General features: G+C 43.4%; 2 protein-coding genes across 2 annotated transcripts in view; one reads left to right on the forward strand and one right to left on the reverse strand.

Moving 5' to 3' along the window:
* Positions 1–6,682: 6,682 nt before the first annotated feature.
* T265_09373 (hypothetical protein) lies at positions 6,683–7,258 on the forward strand (the record flags this gene model as incomplete). The annotated part of the gene is made up of 1 exon (XM_009175416.1): positions 6,683–7,258. The coding sequence occupies one exon, from the start codon at positions 6,683–6,685 to the stop codon at positions 7,256–7,258; it is 576 nt and encodes a 191-aa protein (XP_009173680.1).
* Positions 7,259–10,838: 3,580 nt separating this feature from the next.
* T265_09374 (hypothetical protein) overlaps positions 10,839–21,652 on the reverse strand; it is a gene marked incomplete at both ends in the record, with an annotated part of 15,606 nt that continues 4,792 nt past the window's right edge. Inside the window, 5 exons of the mRNA XM_009175417.1 lie at positions 10,839–11,047; positions 11,841–11,954; positions 12,495–12,620; positions 13,928–14,108; positions 19,257–19,396. Of these exons, the coding sequence (XP_009173681.1) occupies positions 10,839–11,047; positions 11,841–11,954; positions 12,495–12,620; positions 13,928–14,108; positions 19,257–19,396 (770 nt within the window). The remainder of the gene's footprint in view (positions 11,048–11,840; positions 11,955–12,494; positions 12,621–13,927; positions 14,109–19,256; positions 19,397–21,652) is intronic.

The following is a 21,652-nucleotide window of genomic DNA, read 5'->3' on the forward strand; positions in this document are numbered from 1 at the left end:
TATACGTATATATATATATACGAATATATATATATATATATATATATATGCGTATATATACGCATGTATATATGTGTTTACATAAGATGCATAGTATCAAAACTGTTGAACTAAAGTAAACTGTTTATTTCTGCTGTAAGATTTTGAGTGACAATATACCGGTGTAAAGAGGCTTCCAGTATATTAAGGTACACTTGTCCGTTGAACTTCTCCATGAAACAACGTCATGGATCGAGCTAGGAACTCCAGTAACCGTATACAGGTCAAAGTTCACTCTGAAGCCCACCAGCTACGGTTATTCTCACAGGAATGAAACAACCTAGTTGAATATTACTATGTCCTTTTGGAGCATTGGATGCCCCATACCACAAAAGTGGAACCAGTGACAACACTCCGTACCGGGGTACAAAGCTTTCTACCAGGATCCAGTGAGGGAGCTAAACTATGTTGTTCTTAAGTGGGGTGGGTTGAGGAGGAACTCAATAAAGGATTCAATGGATATTAGTTGGGAATTCGATCTGCAAGTGGAGCAAATCTATGCCGAAGGGCCACCTCATCCTTGTTTGGCATGATGAGCAGCCTGCATCTCACGAAATTTAAGAGAGTCTTGAAAGCACATCGTCCTTGTTGGTCGCTTGAACGCTTCATTTCCTGATCATCCATTCAGCTTCTCAGCTGATAGCCAACTTGAAGAATGCAATTTCTGTTTTTGTGTCGACACAAGGATCCTCGCGCTCTCCTGCATAACTAAGTGGATGCACTGTCCCTCGAATCATTCGTGTCCTCTCTTTCCTCTTTGTAGCTGCGTTGAAAAGATGAGGCAATACGGAAAGTTTCAACCTTCAGGAAATGCTTAAACTTCTTACTGACGGGCAGTTTCTTCCTGGGAAATGACTTCTTTAACGGGATAAGTGAACTTTATTTGTAACCAGTTTAACTCCCACCAGAGTGCACTAGTGATGTCGTGACAAAACGTTCACTAGCAAGTCACCAGACCAGACATCCACCTGACCTACAAACCACTAAAGCATTCTACCTATCAATAAACCATTCTTGAATTCCCGTAACCAGGACATACTCGTGCATCGTGAAAAGCAACATCAATGCCTTCGTCTTCTGACATCTAGACCTTATCAAATAAGACAAGGTTTGAACCATTTAGGTAAAGTCAAACGACTAAGCGCTTTATCTTGAAGATACTGCTATTTAAGATAACTACCCAATATCAGCAACTCCCTGTACAAAACGGGCTTTCCTGTGCTCGTTACGTTTAGTCCGCACACTAAGCTGTGACTTCTTCCAACCAATGATTCCGCGTAATGTCACTAAACTACTGACAAAACCAAATCAAGTTAGGAGAAAATTGAATCACCCATTTGACAGAATGATTTGTCAAAAGCGCTTATAAAATCAGCTGCTTAGAATAGAAATCGAACAGTAAATCGGTATCAGTGATACTGAGCGTTTGCAATACAGTATTTTTTCCCGACAGTAAGTAAGCTTGGAGGAGCGGATAAGCCTCTTCGCTTTGGTTCCGATGATTCATTCCCTCAAAAGATCATTGAAACAGAAAGAGTATAATACACAACTCAATAATATTAATTTTGCTGCCGATCTTCCATAGGTGTCACGAGTTCTGCGTCAGAATATCAGCCACGAATTTCGTCATTTCGAGTGACCTGTAAAATTTGGCCCCATTTGGAGATTAATACCTATAGAACTTCTTCAATATGTATAAATTTTGGTGTTGCTTTGACGGACAGCAGGAGAAACAGTCATGTCCAACTGGTTTTAGAACATGCACCTTAGCATAGGGTCATTTTCCACCCGTACCGTACACACATAACTGTTTCTTTTACACGAACCAACCAGTTCATCACCTCTCTGGAAATCGACCAAAACACACTGTTAGTTGAATGGAATCAATTCTCACTTCACCTACACCATGAAGTTAACAAAACATCGAAGAATATTACGAACAATCTGTGGAGGGTTCCGTGCATCGGAATTGGGGAAAAACTCCACACCTGTCTCATCTTACATGTCGAATTGTTTGAACAGAGGCGGAGTTCTATATCAACTATACGGGTACCCACAGCTCAAGCGGTTTTGACATCAACTAACTGGAGGTTGGCACCATCGAAATTTGACGTGCGTGGTCGCCACTTTGGCTCAGGAGATGGTTCCCATGTCGATTATCGTGTTAATCACATGTTACGGGTGTGGTCACCAAGGAACAAGTGTTGCCAGTTCTCAGTTTATAGATGGCATGACAAGTTGGTGAAATAGGGGATCAACGAGCACTGAATTGGGAATCATCACACATAAGCTGATTGCAACTAGCACTTTTAAAAGGGTGCGCTGAAATGACAGAACTGAACATTCTAATGAATGCGACAAGTCCTCATAGATTACACAGTTCAGTCGATTATATAGATATGGAGTTTATGGTATCTTGGAAAATCAATCCTCCTTGAGATGTATCCTTGAGGAGGGGACCTGACTGGGAATGTAAACTGCGGAACTCGTCCTGATTTCTTACTGAAAGATTCCATCATACAAAAAAGATCCCTGGACGAGAAATTCGTACCGCAACACAAACACAAATGTTTTACAGAACGTTGACTTATCACCTACTTAATGAAGCCTTCATAAAAAGTAGACAAACGCATGACTAGTATCACCCCTCTTGGAGCTCAGTGGGCACAGTATCCGACTTTCTGTCAAGCTTATGTACTACTTGAACCCAAATCTCATGAAATTAGCGGAATGCGCTCAACTGCATACCAAATTGTTTTCGACAGGAGACTCGCCCGGAACCCAGCTGAATCCATTGTGTGGCGCGGGATGGTAATTTGCACAGCAAGACACAGAGCATGACCCATTTGAACCCATCTGAACCCGAATTGGTCGGCGAATTGCGACTTCTAATGACGGCCTACTAGTTAACGGACAACTTTGGAACAGTTCGGTAAACTGACTTCTACTGAGTCTCAGTGAACAAGCTAACGACTCACATATACTCCAACTATCAATATACCGATGATTAAAATGAGAGGTGAATCGCCGTGCGAAAAGTCACTACAGCCGTTACTGGATGGAAATCTGAATCCGGTGGCAATATCTTTCCGTGAAAAGTTCCACATAGTGCAGCAAAACAGATACTGTCATAAGTTGTCAGATAAGTTTGTGGCCGAATAGGGTAAACCAGAGGAATTTGCTGAATTATTGTCCTAATCCTGAGTACGATGCGTAATGTCATCCGGACGCTACCAACAGAACAGAAAACTCCCTATCGAGAAATACACTCATTTGCAAATCAATTTGGTTTTAACGGGAAGCTCAACTGAATCTCTCGTTTATGATGTTCCACAACTGAATGTGCTGCACACAGGCCGCCTCATGATTCAGTTGGCACGATATTCGAGATATGGTAGTATATTTTCATAAAGAAAACTCCCTAGATAACAGGCCGTCTGGAGAACTGAAGATCTAATCCCAGTCTGAATATCAAAATCACTGCTGTTATGAAATTCGCCGGTCTGGATAAATACCTGTTGGTTTGGGTGCTCAAGTAGGTACGCGATTGATCTTCCGCAGAAACATCAGAATTGTTCATCGAGTGTTGTCTTCATGACCGTTTGTATAACCACCGTTAGGTTAGGCATACTCAGACTACCGGAAACGCTATTTACCTGGTTATTTCTACGAACTACTGACGGAAACCAGTAGCATGAAATTACGCGTGATCACTGCTTCGTGGGCCTATTTAGAGCAGCCAAAATAAGTGGTTTACTTCTGTGGGTGTATCAACCCAGAGCGCTACTATATTACGCCATGATTTCGGCTGTCAAGCATAGTGAAGGATATTGTAAAGGATGAAATGAAAAAGTCTATGTGGAATGGACAGAAGTACTCACAAGCGTGTTGCGACAGGCACTTATTTCGCAGAACTTCCAGTAGAAGATAGCAAATCGTAATGAATCGGTCGAATTCTCCTCGTTGGCTACATGGATAGGATATAGTGTACCGTTTTCCAAATGATGTGAGTAAACATAGTCACTCATATGAGTTCGAAAGTCTCCAGTTCATGTTCTGCAACCTCTCACGGGCAACGGCACATTGCCCATGGTGCCGCTGGGTTGAAAGTAATAAACCTAAATAACCGGATTTCCGTGTTCATGGATGCTGACTGAATTTTTATTGGTGAAACCCGTTTAGGTCGAATCAAGTGAGTCATCAAAAGCAACAAGAAAGTCAATTTCATCGCACCATTAAAACTAAGCTACATAGTGCCAGCCGATTCAGTTCCACGCCGCTAATATTTCCAAAGGATGTAGCAGGGAGGATGAGAATTGGCATTGCTTTTCAATCTAGCCCTAGTTACAAGTGTGCCCATTTTTTACGGTACTCATTTTGTGCTGGACAGCCATGAGCTCATCCTCAAGTTCTAGCACATTCGGGGTATTCCACTTAATGTGAATAGTCTCATGAAGTTGATTCTTGAATTGGCAAGTCCCCTTGTTGAGATGATGAATCATGGACAATACTTCATATCGCTCCTTGATTTCGTTGCGACTGGAGCTAGTGCGGGTGTTATACTGGTCTGTTTGCATATGAGTCCGTGCTAGTCCTCCATCCATCAAGTTGTTCTGCTGAAGCTGCATACTACCCTCACTGTGCTAGAAAATAACTGGCAACAAATGATCAAAAGTAACTTTCGCCTGTACCAAGTGCACAGCATGTCCTCACTTGGTGGTCTGGCTAGGATCTATCAGAGGTTTTCTTAATTTTACCACCGGAGCAAGATTGTGGAGGGTTTCAGACAGTTGAATGGCATCAGAATTCGCGGAATTCAGCTAACCCAGTGTCAGTCACTATGCTGTTCATCGGTAGGGGCGACTGTCAGTACTGTCTTTGAGACAGCGTTTAGGAAGCGGTGAGATTCCCAAATTCAGCTACCCAGTGTCAGTCACTATGCTGTTCATCGGTAGGGGCGACTGTCAGTACTGTCTTTGAGACAGCGTTTAGGAAGCGGTGAGATTCCCACGAGGTGCCAACCGGACAACAGAGTATACTGACTTTAGTTGCTCCGATTATCCCCGGATTTTTTGCATCTGTAAGGCTGCTTGTTTGTGCGCAAAACTTGAGCTACTCATGAGTAGTAAGAACTCCAAGTAGAATAAATTTGCTGACCCACGGAGCCGTGGGAGACGTAGTGAATGCATGGTACCGTTCTACTTCATTCATATGCTCTCTGAACATCCGGAAGTCTTGTAAACTCGTAGTTAATATCAAGTAGTATTGAATCACGTGGATTCCAACGGTCACCGTCCTTCTAATCCCACCTAAGATTGCGGCCAACATCCTCAAACTGGTTACGGAGATAACCATCAATGCCCAGTGTTAGTAGCACACATTTTACGTTAAAAAGCGCTCATACATGTGTCACTCGTTTAACTGCATCGGTTGTACAGGTTATCCTAAGTAGTTTCTGGCCCAGCAAAATCTTCCAAGCCAAAAGACCCATAAGACTAGGACTCGAATGCTCAGTTCAAAAATACCAGATATAGACATCTCGAACATCGATCAGCGTTGACCTATGTGTGGCCCGTGAATATCAAGACACAAAAGGAACTAAGGCAGGGAATAATTACACATATTCTTTGAAAAGGTGTACATGAAATAGCACGAAAACGGTGGTGGACATATATAGAATTAAAACCCACGAAGTAGCCCTCCGAATTATAAGGGGATTTTAATTATGTGAATTTAAAGAGATAATCGAACTCGCACTCACGACTGAAGATGACTGTACCCTCCATCAACAGACAGACACTTCCCGAAATTGTTTTTGGATCGTTTTATCTGTGCCGCAGTTACTGGAGAAGTGGGTTTACACTTCGATTCTCTCGGTGTCTTTATTTTTAGCTCTTCGTGCCACCGAGTTCGCGTTGCCCATTAGGGATGCGACCGACATGGCCAAGTTTCCACCCATTCCCCTCCACGGACCTATCGGCCCTGCTTTTCTCATGAAATAGTGCTCAAATTCTCAAAAGTTCAAACCCAATGCTCTGTGAATTCTCAATATGGTTTGTAAATATACTGAAGTTTTCCAATAACGATCCAGTCACTGACGAGGCGTATTTCAGGAGTTAGTTAGACACATAATTGCTAATGGGAGTCGGTGACGCAGGCTTGAGATGATGAGGCTCTACCAGAATGTATGCCCGATAGATTAGTCTGTGTTCCGGTTGACCAAAAAATGGGTAACCATTACGGGATTTAGTTTTCGATACAGACTGGCTGACTGAATGGAAAAAACGCAATTTATGTGCGAAATTCATTGAAAGGTTAGTCAGACAGCATACCTAAGGCACACACTAGACTTCGGAATATTAGTTCCTCATGAACAGCCTGTTTTGCTGTCTATTATTGACTGACTGATACCGGAAAGATCTCATTTGGGCTTCGTCTTGCAGTACTTAGACGAGCCAAAGTCACACGGGCTTGTGTGGCTAATGCTAGTACTTTGGATAGATGGGAACCTAAAGGTGTGAACATTAGGACTAAACAGGACAACCCATGGCGTTGAACATTAACTTATACCCACGTGAAAGAACAGCTGATAATACAAGAGTTTGAATGCTTATCGATCAATCCTGTCAATGGCTTACGAGCTATGGGCGGTGCATTCGAGTCCGGGGCAGATGACCAGAAAAAGTCAACAGTACTAAGTGACATTTGTATATGTGAATCAACTCGAGCAGGGTTTTCTATATGCCCCTTCCATTCATCATCCGACAACCGCCCATGTCCTCGAGGGCAGACCACATTAACACGACTTCCAGCCATCGAAACTGCTGGAAACAAACGGGATGGAGCAGGAAATAATGCCACAAAATCTCATGGTCCATGGGGAGACGCGAAGGATGGTAAAGATCAAATACAGGATATGCTAAGGTTCCCAAGAATATGCAAAAAGTGGTCACCACCACCAAGTGGAACACACTTCTTTCATCTACCGGAAACAGATACCAACCGGTTACCAACGCACCTACCATCAGACGCACACATCAATCGACAGACAACGGGTCCGACAACAAATCCGATATTACTGCCAATTGGCTTAACGGAATCTCAAACGTCGATTGAGAAACGCATGCGTCAAAAGAGTAGGAAAGCCAAAATCGACATTCAGACGTCAAAAGGAGTATATGTGGGTCAAGAACCCGCGGATAAAAGCACCGAAATGTGACCCAGAAGCCTTGGATTGTCCAACTACACCATGCAGGTTGTAAGCTTACCTGATGAACCGTTTTGGACGTTACAACTCCATGTCTCTGGAATTCAACCTTGAATTCGTCGCACACTCCAATGGAGGAGCACTTTACAGTGCGTCCCATTTCATTTGTATAATCTCACGCGCGACACGATTTCTGATACATTCATGGAGATTGTTTGAAAAGATGACATACGTTTTATTCCGTTTTGGACCCATAGAGCGCCACGCAATAGATTTAGCCAATATACATCAAGTGCGAATTACAGTCCCAGGGTAATCAAATTGTGTACAACGCAAACCACTCAAGCAATGCACAGACAATACAGCCCCGTTTGTTGGCTAAGTAACATGAGAATGCTAGTTTTTTATTGGTAATCTGATTGTATTCTAACAGATCTGTAAGTGATCCACCACGTGTAATGGGGAGAGTTTCCGATGATGACTATCTTTTTGGTGAAAGCCGTTACAACAAACGTAATGGATAGTTCGAGGAGAAAAGTGTACAAAAGAGTAATAGCTTCAGGAGTAAGTTTACAGTGTGTTCGACAACTGTGAAGACGGCCTTATTCATCATCATCATCGACAGCACGGCTTCACTGCTGTACAACCATGATTTATTTGAAAGCCTTGTTGTAAAGAGTAAAGGTGGACGGGGAAGGGATTTAGTGCTAGCTTAACACAATCACCCGAGGTGCCTACACCTCCACACATTCACTCAGGCAATCTGGATAGAAACTGACAACAAGAACGCCACTGACATCGGTTGGCAGCCATATCTTGTAGTGTCTCCAACCAGGCACAGTGAGGATCACGCGGTCCCCATCCTGGAAGGTGAGTAGCACCGACAACACCCAAGCGTTTCGTGATCTCCTTCATACTCCTCTGCCAAGTCAAGGGTCTTATTAGCAGTTAGGTTGGAGAACACTGAGAACCATTTGCATCGTTATTCCTCAGACCTCGATGGAAAACTTTTGAGACAAAAAATCTCACAGTTCGTCAGTGACAGGCGATATGGCTGTGGTTAGGGTGCGAATTTATTGACCAGAAGGTCCGTAGTTCGAACCTGACCTCTGCCTCTCGACTTTCCCTGTCTAAACTTAGTCAACCCGGCAGTATCCCAGCCCTCATGCCTTCGTGTGGCATGGTAGTTAGGCACCGAAAGGGTGCTACGATCGAATGATTTTTTTCAATGACAGGCACCTAGGCAAACCACCCAAAACATTGCTTGACTTCGTTAGTTTATTAGCTCATCGCACCATGCGCATAGCACGCAGCTAAACTCTATGAGTCCAGGCGAATGTGAATCGAGGAAAACACTTGTCAATGGCTGTTATGATTCTACCGTATCTGATTATCAGGCCAGTTGGGATTCAGACCGTTGATTGATTGTATTCACAATTAAAAATGAGTACATACGGACTAGTCGGTCAGTCAGCTTAGAACCATGTACCAAGCATACGCTAGTATGGTTGATTCGACGGCACAGCTCACTTTCAGACTGGAGAATGCGTACGGTGAAGAATCAAAATGGAGGAATGGATTGCAGAAGCAATCCATAATTTCGACAAGTTCACTTAAAAGTAGTTAACTGATAGTTCTCTTGCATGGGGGAATCGTCCAGCTGTAACACCCTTTCGGTGCCTAGTCTCCGTGCCAGCGAAGGAAACATGAGTGTCGAGCTTGCGCCAGGTTGCAATAGCCTAGACACTGGCAGTCGAGACACCCGAGATAGGCTCAAAACACGGATCTTCTGGTCAGTAATTTTGCGCCTTAACCACTGAGTCCAATGAGGGGAGAGGCTGGGACAGATCTGATTTCGTCGCTCGATTCGGATATTGACTGCTGCGACAAGTTTCTCTCGTGATGGACTCAAAAGGTTTACATCCATGATGACCTCAAATTCAGTTTGTTTCAATTTATCAGCTATAGATCATGTACCATGGGTGCATTGGTTCCATCTGCTTCAGGTTGGATAATCGGAAGGTGGGAGAGCGTGCCACAGGTAGCCAAACGGTTGAGGCGACGGCATTTTCAACTAGTTCAGGAACGGGGCAGCTACACACTGAAGGTGACGGCTTTGATGCACGAGCGCAACTGACTGCGCGATTGGGCCATTTATGCCAGTGTCATTAGCCATGAGTGAGTTAAGTCCCGGTTTCCTTATCCAGAGAGGTGACAGTTGGCGATCCGACTTAGTTTACTGGTCTGTGTTTTTATACTCCGTTGCTAGGCCACCTCATGGCCAATTCCGCTTAGCACAGGGCTAGGTGAACAGAATTCTGCGAGACAGACGTTCCTCTGGCATGCGGAGTACATGCCCTAACCCATTGGTGACGATGTTTCGGTTGGAAAAATCAGCCACAAGCCTTTCACGCTTAGAGGAGCTTATCAAGTGTAAGTGAAGTTTCGGCCAGTGACGACAACAGCAATAGATGGCTAACACCGATTCCTGTAGAACAAAGCCAGGTCATCACGATCAGACCTGAAACCCGCTTTGGACGTTTGGGTTTAGTGTAGTGCGCCAGACAAGTTTTTATAAAAATCGCTTCTCGAAACACAAAAAGTACGGATAGAGACTTATTGCTGCCCGAGTGGACGTGTTTAGTCAAACTTTGACTCTCCAATCTGGGATTAATAGTAATAGCTATAACCCTGAACTGAGCGAATCCAAAATAGTCGCACCTATAAGTCGGATTTCATTCAGAATTCAGTGTAGCCATTAGGCCAGGTTCGGCAATAAACCACACAAGAAGTCGTGATCCAAAGAAGAACCATGTCGGGACAACAAAGGAAGTTGGCCTCGGTCCAAAGCATGTTCAATTCTCTCAGCCTATTGTCGGACGCCCAAGCTAATGCTCATACACTGAAGTAATGTTGCATAACGTAATGGCAACTTTACCTGGATTGCTTTTGGGAAGACCAAGTACAGTGTGGAAATGAAGAAGCTCGTGAGCCTGAACAACGCGGTTCAACTAATTAGTCCTCTTCTGCGCTGACGTTTTACGTAATTGCAATATGGAAATTACTTTAGGATCGGTTATGAAGAAATGGGGAACGGAAGGGGCATGGTATTAGACTACTCAGAGATGGATTCGATATCGACAACACAGGGACGACATGACAGTGTATCTAGAAACTTTGCCAGCTAAACACAAGGAAGAGCACACATATCCAATTCAAGGTGATAGGTTACACGCAAAGTAACGACACTTTTTAGCGGTCTTTGTGCCTTCACACCAAGCTACATGCTATCCAATTACTGGTTGGCATCACTTGGGTTTCAGTACTAATCAATTAAGACTTCCTATGTAATTCATATCATCCGAACGGTTAGTGGCACGGAAGCCTTCAGGGCGACCCCCTCGAACGACCAGAATTCCTTGAGTAAAAATGTAGACCTGAACTAGGACAAGGGCAAGTACGATAATCGAACGACCTTAACTGCAATATCACATCCAAACAGGATTTAAGTAATTTCATAAAGGAAACTACTCACAAGATTGCTGAAAACCCTTCGACAGCAACTCTTCAGCAACCTTGTGAGTAGTTTCCTTTATGAAAATATACTGCGATATCTCGAATATCGTGCTAACTGAATCATGAGGCGGCCTGTGTACAGCACTTTCAGTTGCAGAATATCATAAACGAGAGATTCAGTTGAGTCTCTCGTGAAAAACAAATTGATTTGCAAATGAGTGTATTTCTCGTTTTGTTGTAAGTAGTTTTCTCGGGTAGAAAGATCATGAATGCGGCACGAATCTTCTGTCAGAGTGGTCACTCGAGAAGTCGGTCAACACAGGGTCAAGTGATGCAAAGGCGACTGTCCGAAAGCAAGTTGTTTATGTTATTCGACCATTCGTTGTCGAGTGATATAGCGTTCAAGTGTTAACCGGAAGATCACAGGTTCTAACTATACTAGCGATTCGTGAGCATTCTCAGAAGCCGTACGACGATTCTTGACCTTCGGCGAAGACTGACAAGGCGGAATTTCAATGAAAACTTCAAAATCTCCGCACTATCTACAAATTATGAATAATCGTTCGGGAAAATGGTGTCATGTGACCGTAAACACAGTACTGATGTCGGGAGAAAAGATGTAACGTCTCTTCTATGGGACCGGCATCCATTGGCTTGAGGTTACCTTGGAACACAGTCGGAAATACAAAAAGGCAACGGCAAACTATAAATCATTTTGGCAAATATGCGGAAAGGCCATGGGCTACGCAATAGTACGAGGGTCAGTTGTGCAAAAAGACTAGGCGGCCGACAAGTGTAAAAAGACAAGAAAGATGGAAGTGAGAACGTACAAGTACAAGGCAGTGAAAAATTGTGTATACTGATATGCATGGGCAAATACAAGAACAAAGACGGATTAAAAATACCAGTAAGATCGTCCCAATCAAATGGTGCAGCAAATGAGCCGAGAATAAAAAATCGACAACTTCCTGACTGAACGGCTGACCGGGAAGGAACTCCAGGAAATGAAGGATTTCTGATTATATTTGGCTCGTCCTCTGTTCATGGACTTGTTCCTGAGGGGTCTCTGTGATCTCACTGTTAAATTCGGGATCTCCGATCGAATCGGGTTCAGCACAACACGAAATAAATGATACATCCATGACTTTGTTGTAAATCAAGGTGCCAATAATCAGGCATGCGAAACCGTCGACTGAAAGAGTATGAAAACAGAACGTGGTTATCAAATGGTCCGTCATTGCTGCCAAAATAGCCGCACTTTCCACAAGCTAACGAGCTGCATATCTGGGGCGAGCTCTATACCGATTAACCCAAAAGGGAGAAAATGTCTAAAAATCTGTTCTTCACTCGCTTTGCACAGCTAAGCTATTTTCGAAGAATGTTACTTTACGGAAAGGTGCTGCTGAATATACCATCTGACCAGAGAAGAGTGCGTAAAGACGTTCAGCTGTAGCACCCTTCCGGTGCTTAGCTGCCATGCCACACGAGGGAGGCATGAGGACTGGGATATTGCCAGGTTGCCCAAGCCTAGACAGGGGAAGTCGAGAGGCGGAGGTCGGACTTTCCGGTCAGTAAATTCGCGCTCTAACCACTTGAGCCATCTCGCCCCCAAAGCGCGTGAAAACGAAGCTCGCGGTAGATAACTTTCCGGTCGATATATATAAAAATGCTGCTTAAAAATTGGGAAAACATGCTCTCCTGAGGACACAACGTAAACAAACATTGGACTCACTTTGGATTAGTCCCCAACTCACGTCAAAAGATTCGCCGAACCGCCCCGATGTTGAGTAGTAGAGGACTAGGCTGATGCACCACACTAACGTGGTGCGTAGCGCATCAATAAGAGTACGATGGACAGCTGAACGAGGGAAGGTGGGAGAGATCGGAAGGGAAAGTAACATGAACATCCGATGAAGTGAAATCATGAAACTATCGTACCCCTGCAGTGCACTGTTGTGAAAGGACGCATGGGGGCTGATGCCATTAGTTCGCTCAAGCTTTTACACAAGTAGTGAAAATTTGGGGATAAGTTTGAACCAAGAATGGATGACTATCCTGCGTCTTAAAAACTGACTTACCTCGAGCTTAAAGATAATCACCAGATGTGTGCATAACTCAACAATGTGTATCAGAAAATAGAGTTCATAAAGAGACCAACCTTCTATAATTTCAGATTGAGCCGCTCAATGGGTAACCAATCGAGGATTCACAAACACTGGACTGGTGAACCTCTTCTGATTCACTTACTCATGGTTGACTGTTCAGCTAAAGCATCACCTCGTTCAGAACACCGTTATCCGACAAGTCAATTAGGCAGTTTGGCCAATTGCGTGCCGGACGCATAACAGCCCAAGTAGGAAATCAAATGAAACGCTGAAAAGAACTAGATGAGGTTGGAATGTATGATCCATACAAGAGCTGAACAACAGGCACCGAGTGTTTCGTAAACATATGATATCAAGACTGGTGTGTAGTTGTAACACATGGCCCTTCATCAAGCGACAGATCGGCACTAGACTCCGTTTGGCACACGATAAGCAAAACACAGTTACGCGTCCAAAGTTAGACCGACAGTGCCATATAAAGCACGAGTGACCCATTCCAATAAAAGATCTACCTTGACCGAAAACAGACAGCTCGAAGTAACAGAACTATACGATGTTGCGAACACCCTCACATGTTGACGGTACGGTAGGAACAGCAGTGTGTAAAGAGTTTAAACGAGCATCTGTTGATTGAAAAGACCTTAACAGTGTATAATCACCGACGGTATTGAACACCAGGGTCTCGCTACTGTATGACCATGACAATCTTTTGAAACAATGATCACAGCCTAGTTGGCATAATCAAGTCTGATATTGAATGGTCACGCTTGCGGCCCACTCCATTTGAACCGAAATTTGGTTGGAAAACACGAAAGCCTTGCTAATGACCGCCGTGTGTGGGCATTTGAAGCGTTCACAGTGGATAACCAAAGTCGAGCAAGGTAATCCACGAAGGCAGAAGCCAACACCAACAAAGATTGCTGATGGGGAGCGACACAAAGAGAAGTTCAAAAAAGGATGCCACAAAGCGTCTGGGAACACAAAAAATGGCACAGCAGCCAGAAACACATTGACACCCCATATAGTAATAAAACAGCAAAATATTAGAAAGCGGACTTACCACTTAAATATCGAGTGATTGAAAGTCCAAAGTAGTTAAACAGTGCGATAGAAAATATGTAGAGAATGCAGTTGACCAGCAGCAATGGACTATCGACCATCTGGTAAAGAGCATCCAGTACGTTTTCGTAGGATCCATTGAGATCGTTCCCAGGAATAAAATGTACGGCTGGAAGAGCAATCTGTGGGCGAGATAATGAGATACCTTAGAGGATGTGTGGCGAAACAGTGGGTGACGTGTGGTGGTATCGCTGTGGCGACACAAACGGGACTAGAAAATGAATCAGTTCATGAAGAGTTGTGCATATTAACTTCTATTATGCAACCACGGCTATATCTTGAGCTGAGGAAAAATTCCGGTCCACAAACAGGCTGTTGACATCCTAATGGCAAATAGTAATACGAACGAAATGGAAGTCTAATTGCGTATGAACATCGACGAACGACAACCCAGATATTGATTGTTAAGGAGTATAAATAGGTGAAAGAACAAGGACCCTGACGACACACAAGCACGTCTAACTGTTTTGACTGATAGGATGTGCGTGTCTGAAACCATCGCCCTTGTTGGGTATGGACACGGACATCTTACTAGTGCACATACTGTAAGTTCCAGTAGTGATAAGTGAGCTTTTAAAGTCTTCCACTTCGATCATTACGTCAGAAAACGTGTGGCAGAAATCTGAAGCCTTATTTACTGGCGCTTTCGGTGGTATAACGCTGCACCATGTGGTTCGACAGGCTGCTAGAATGCCAGCCATGGTTTTATGAAAACTCATGGACGTCCATTTCACCTTGAACTCCGAGTACCCAAAATGTCATCTGAATGAGGCCGCTAGCATCTGAGAACCGGAAACGGATTCGTCACTTCTGTTCAACTTCGGTTTCGTAATATTACCGGTTTTTTATGACGTTTTTTCCGGGTCTTCCAATAGTTTCAGCTAGTAGACGTCCATTAGACGTTGATGAATCTTGAGTTAAACGACATACCCGTACAGAAGTTACCGACCCAATATACACGGTATGGTTATTTACGGAAGTTGTCACTGACCCAGCGCTTACTAATTTCCAGTGTTTCGGCTGATCGGGGTATACAGATATAAGACTCCGAGAGCAGGTAGAAATTACCGCTTGGTGTGTCACACATGTTCTTCGGTGCAGGCTCTATCATAGGACTGAGCAAATAGCGTACTTTCCAAACACCCATTTAATTGATTCACTGCAATGTTCAGCATGTAATAAGCCGCTAAAGTTCTAGCGGCCACGGTTCACAGACTCGTCCACACCGTTATCACCGTTCAGTCTGATAAACACTCAAAAGTCTGCTGGTTAACTGATTCACCTTTGGATGATGGACAGGGTGATGATCTGGCCTAACGGGATAGTGGGTCGTTAACGCGGTGAACATGCAGCCGTATACCGAAAACGATAGTGTTAGTAAAGTTGACATGTTTTGATGATATGCACTAAAACTCCAAGTACGGTATCACGTGCTGCTCCACTATAGGAGGTGACAATCGTAGCCACTGTGACGCACACCATACAGAATTGACTGCAAGCTTACTTGCATGGCGGACGAGACTAAACACGAAATGTCGTTTTCAGTCAAATGGAAAAACCTTGGAACCGATTGAGAAGTCATCGCTTCAGGATGGCTTGTTAAACAACCGGTAGTTTTTAACAGGGTTCAGTTAAAAACCTAAACTTTGAAATGCCGTTCCTTGGGACCGTAAGAAGACTGAAGGTGTTACCTACACCAAAAGACAACCAACACGGAGGGTAGGTGTATGAGCCCCCTGGAAACTTCAAAACCAGCTGTGACCAAAAATAATTCCCAAACTGGCCACAAATATGCAGAAGTAAGTGCTGCTGGATACAGCACCCTTTTCATGAAGATCATATCCAAAAGGAATTGGTCATTTCGAATAAATATCGATCGGTGCGATATAAAGTGAAGAGAAGAGGTCATCCCTAACTTCAAAAACGGCACACAGACGCTGTGTGAAAACCACCGTGGTATCAGTCCGACAGCGGTGGCATCAAAGGCGGTCTCTGGTTTCATCCTTTGAAGGTTCACGGGGGTTCACAGGGAAAGACAAATCCGTGAGAACCAAACTGGGTTCCGTCCTGTAAGAGGATGCATCGATCACACTGAGCATCCGACAGATACTGAAACAGCGACACTAATTGCGTTCGACACTCCATTCATAACTATTGGATGGAGTGTTGAAATCGAAGCAAAAAGGAACATACGGCTGGTCGATAGAATATCTGCGTTCTGGTTGGAGACGTGGGACAATTGTCCGATACCAGAGAGTAAAAAAATCCTGTTGCACTTGGATGACAGTAGTGTATCCCCAGACATAAATCTGAATGTAAATTTTTGTTTTTGCCGCCTAAAACATGGGCAAAACTTCAAACAACTAACTCAGGGGTCTTCCAAACGTCCAAATGAGTTACAGAAGGCCTACCAGAGAATGAACCTACTAAAATGGTTGACGACACCCAAAGTGCGACTAATGTGGCAAAACAGGTTCGCTCGAATACCATGAAACATGGGTTCATATGTCCAGTAAAAGCTTCTTCAAAAGCATCACCATGTCATGTTTTGAACAGTGTGAGAGACGACTATGTGCTGCTCCTGTGGAATCCGTAGAAGAGGAATACAAGATAAAAGATTGCAAGTAGCCAACAGTGAAATTCAGAAAAAGCCCATCCGACAGTATCGGCAAGTCAACATTAAGTTTATTTTTACTCGAGGATGTTTTACCAACGACTTCGTTAGACTGAAGAACTTAATAAATGCTGTCGACGGAAACATTTCTTGATAAAATCCAAAAATCACGGCACCTACTGGAACGTCTCATAACTGTGGTATGGAGGAAAGATATTCAAGGCGAAAGAAACTACGAGAAGTTAGTCATCAGAGTGACACTAAAAACAAACTCCACAACCTGCACTGATCAAGTCTTACCCGGTCATGTACCGGAACTAAAAGGCACAGTTCATTATCACGAAAACTGGGAGAAGGAAAGAGGTTAACGCTTGGTCCAATGCCACAACGGCTCATCGCTGCAAATAGAAGGTTGGAGAATATGAAACGCCTGCGGAGAGACTGCCGCGCATCAAGTGAATTACGTAACCCGCTATCCAATTAAGGATATTTTACAGAAACAGGGTCGATTGAAGTTCGTTTGATTCTGATCAAACCACATCACGGAGACTAAACAAGGACCCCAAGTAGAATCTATTCGTATTCTTGATACGAAACTTGAGTAGCTACCTGAATATATGTGAAAACATAGGTAGAAAAGAATTCATTCTCAAGAAGCCACCGTCAACAGAGTAAAAGGGACTTGTCGTGCCCCCTTAGTTTAGAAAAGGGATGCGGTGGAAAGCAATCGTTTTTTGGAAGTGACACATAGCAAGGGGGGTTTTGCGGTGTTAGGGCCGTACGATCCCAAAATCCTCAACCAATAATGGTGATCATCAATGGCTTGTCAGTGGAAAAGGTAGATTTTGCTCGTCTGCATATCTCTTGTCTTCAAACTGACCAGAAGCCTATGACGGTGGTCAGTGATTGTCTTGTCATCTTTGAGTGTTACTGTCTGGTTTGGTTCGGATATAGGTAAGCCCAGCTATGATGACATTGGTCCCAACTTGAATACATAGGGAAATATAAAGGCACCAATCGAACTGTTGATTTGGAAGACTGTAACAATTTTGGTTCGCTGGTAGCGAAATATACAGGGTACAGATAATAGAACTACGAAGGGTGTGGTAGTGTAAGTGTACTTTTTACGTAACATGTGCGCGAAATTCCGGTAAAATGTACGTAAACGTAACCTATGGACTGTTCATCGAACAGTAAGTTAGACAGGCTAACTTACGCCCTTTGACCAAAGCCACGTGTACGCCCACCCTGAGTCGAAACGAAGTAGCGACACTATTTGAACCCGAATTATCGAAACATAACTCTAGAAAAAATATAGAGAGAGTAGCAGTGGAATCACCCCATCCGGGTCTGCGACTTATGGTACTTCGGTTAGAATGGGTGAAAACCAGGCTTAGCATCCAGCTCAGTGAGAGCGGTTGTGCCAAACAATGCGTATCAGCAGTAATTGAACTTTACGCCGTCAAACTTGAGAACGTGTAAAATCCCAATTAATGGGTAGAAAAATGGACGCCTGAGTCAAACCAACCAGGAAACGTAGAGCCATTCAATGGCTACCGTAGCTTGTGACGAGAGAGGATGTAGGATTCTGGTTTGGTATCTGATCCCGAACCCGAAGGTATACATGCGATTTGAGTGTAAGTAAAGGTTTATCAAGTGGTTCTCTAGTTAGTTCTGAACCTGATCGAAATCATTTGAACTGATAAAGTGAACACAACACTTCCCTTTGACGGATGGACAAAGAAAATGCGAATTCGGAAAGGTTAAAACAGAAGAATGAGTTTAGAGAGAGGTTCGAAAAAGAACACGTGGCAGTGAATTCGAATCTGAGATCATTTAACCTCTTCGGCTTGGGTTGCACGCTTACGGTTGCCAGCATCTAATTAAGGAAGCACACAGGATGTCAAACATTAAGAAGGAATGAGCATCATTTCAAAGTTACGACACTGCAGGTGATGGTGGACGTGCAGAGTTTTTCCTGAACAAGACACTGCGGGAACCAATCAATGAGAATGATCTGAGAAGCATCTGAGAATATATAACTGGTAAATCATTCGATACATCAGTCCACAGACCAGATCTACACGATTCAACGAACTTTCCAGTGCAAAACTGAGTGGGTGGTGTGTGAAAACAATCCGATCATTGAGGTTTGTTTGTTCGTTCATACTACTGGTTCTACAGTTCACAGGAACACGTATCTATTAGATTACCGTGGAGTTGGAACTCAATTGGCACCGACAATAATTGACTCTGAGTGAAGAAGAAGGCGAACGTAAACTGAGGATCCGAGCTATAAGACACAAAGGCGTTGAAACCTACACCGAACCCGTGTAAGTAGTGGGATTACCTGGAGAAAATGCTGAAGTTGATGGAAGAAAACCATTCAAATTTTGTCTTACACAATCACGATGCAATCCGAAGGAAGCATGGAGGGGCATCGATTTGTAAATTATTTTCAGGTTATACGTGGTGGATCGATTCACTTATGACAGTGACTGCAAACATCATGAAACTAGCTACACATACAACTAAATAAATTAAATAAATAAATAAATAAAACATGGACCGCGAAACTTACACAAATCATCATAAGACTACATACAACTAATAAAATAAAAAAATAAATAAATAAAACATGGACCGCGAAACTTACACAAATCATCATAAGACTACCAAACACACCCTCCATGCCGACAGCCTGCAGTGGATGGAAGCCACGCTTCTTTAGGAATACCTCCTCGACAATCATTTGGCAGGCGGTCGTGAACGCTCCAGCCAGGACCAGTCCAATACCTGATAGCCATGAAGGATAAATAAATATACCAGAAAAGAAAAATGAGACGCTATGCCGTAGAAGGAAAAGATGCTCGGAGAGGATGAAAACGGACAATGTTACGAAATATGGGTAGCCCGAGTTGCGTCGCTTGGTGGCTTTCATTTCAGTAGCCAAGATCGGTGAATAAACGGACAAAATACAATGAAACTATTGGACTGCGTCGGTCCAAATGCACTGTAAAGGACAAGTTTTCCGAAAATGGGTGAAATCTTCTTTGACGTGGGAAATAGTCAGTTAATGTTGGTGTTCCAAAAAAAAAACCGGAGGTGCAGAGGAGATAATAACTAGGTGAATATTATTGCACGGTAAGCAGTAGTAAGTGCTTGCAAACCATGGAATGCATTCTCGCACAACTCAAATGGGCTCCCTTCAAGGGATTCAACACTAGGGAAATAGTCAATGTTGGTGTTCCAAAAAAAAACCGGAGGTGCAGAGGAGATAATAACTAGGTGAATATTATTGCACGGTAAGCAGTAGTAAGTGCTTGCAAACCATGGAATGCATTCTCGCACAACTCAAATGGGCTCCCTTCAAGGGATTCAACACTAGAAGGGTCAGTTAAAACCAGAACCACGCGGCCAAAGGAGGATTGGCGCTGACCATTGCCGGAGCTGAACGGTCATATTTAAGTCATGACCCAAGTTTGAGTTGCCTCAGAGCAGCTACCTCCAACCTAGAGTGTGCGCATTTCTCAGACGTGCAAAACAGATTAACTGGGGAAAGGAGGTGCGATTCGCCTCCAAAGAACTGGAAAAATATCGCCCACTTCCAAATTTTTTGCGTCTGCAATAAGCATTCAGTACCCTGAAAATGCAATCCACTTGGAATTTTGACTCATTTTGGGTTATCATGCGTACCTTATACTGGTTCCTCGAAACAGACTCCAAAGAATTTCTATTCTGTGCATCGGGTCCAATGCTGTCTGTATTAGATCACTAGAAATCCCATCCATTCTATACGTCTGATTTTTTCTACCACGAGAAAAAAAATACAAATAGCCAGCAAAACGACCAGGGATGAATAAAAACAGCTGGGAGCTTGAAGAGTTTTGAGTGGTGTGTATCCAGTCCAAATGTGAGTTATTGTAAATGAGTAAATGTGACCAGCCGTCCACGGCCGACGGGTTTAGTCTTGGAGTGCTATTGGAAAGGTTGCGAGTTCGAATCTTCCTTGAAATTCGTGAGATACGAAATGATGATGGATCCTGACAACAGTGAAACAGCTGTACAGTACTTTTAGGCTATTCGACACAGAATGACCTCATTTACATGACCGAAACTCGACTGAAGTGTATTTTAGGGAGTTGTTCTAGTTACAGCAAATAAAAAGAACGTAAGGAAAAAGTGTACCTAGCAAGTGATTTGTTTTATCAGAGGAAAACAGATTCCAAAGTAAATGGAACGACACGGCCACATTTCAGTTGCCGCTTCTCCTCTCAGGTTGAACGAGAATGTGTGCATAAACGGTGAACATAATCTACAGTGGAACACCTCACAGCCGACTATTCCATTTACTTTGTGGTGCACTGGTTATAACGCAGTCACGTGTTATCCTGACTGTCCGAATTACGAAATTGAATACATCAGCTTCTTGCAAGTAGACAAAGTTAATAAGTTGTTTGTTCATTTGCTGACTGAGGTATTATCATCATACTTGGTGGCGCCAATCACTTTAAACCTGAAGGAAATCCAGTGGGACAGTCAGTGGGGAAATAGTAACATTCAAGGTAAACGAAACGAAAACTTTAAACCCAGTAACCACTGAGAGAACTTTCCCAGCGTGCATCCTCCCCGTACGATTTGGTTCTACACATTATCGAGCACCAGCACATCGCGTGTCGCTCGTTCAATGGACGTACTCCGATTGGTTCTGAGCTAACTTAATAATAACAAAATAAATATTGATCTTCCATCTATAACATCTTTTCGGCGTTGCCATGCCGTTCGAAGGAAGCACGACAGCTGAGGTACTGCCATGTTGCTCAAGACTACACGGAGCAGTCAAGATGTCCAAGTTAAGTTCCAACAATGGACGCTCCGGTGTGCGCATTAACCATTGATCCACATCGAGCTGAATAGTGAACCCTTTCTGAAAGAAACTGGACTACTAACAGGAACGAGGGACTTTTTTATATTCAATCACTAATCCACAATGGCAACGAAGTTATATATATATATATATATATATATATATATATATATCGCACGCCTTTT

The sequence above is a fragment of the Opisthorchis viverrini genome (assembly GCF_000715545.1).
Source record: "Opisthorchis viverrini unplaced genomic scaffold opera_v5_271, whole genome shotgun sequence".
Lineage (NCBI taxonomy): Eukaryota > Metazoa > Platyhelminthes > Trematoda > Opisthorchiida > Opisthorchiidae > Opisthorchis > Opisthorchis viverrini.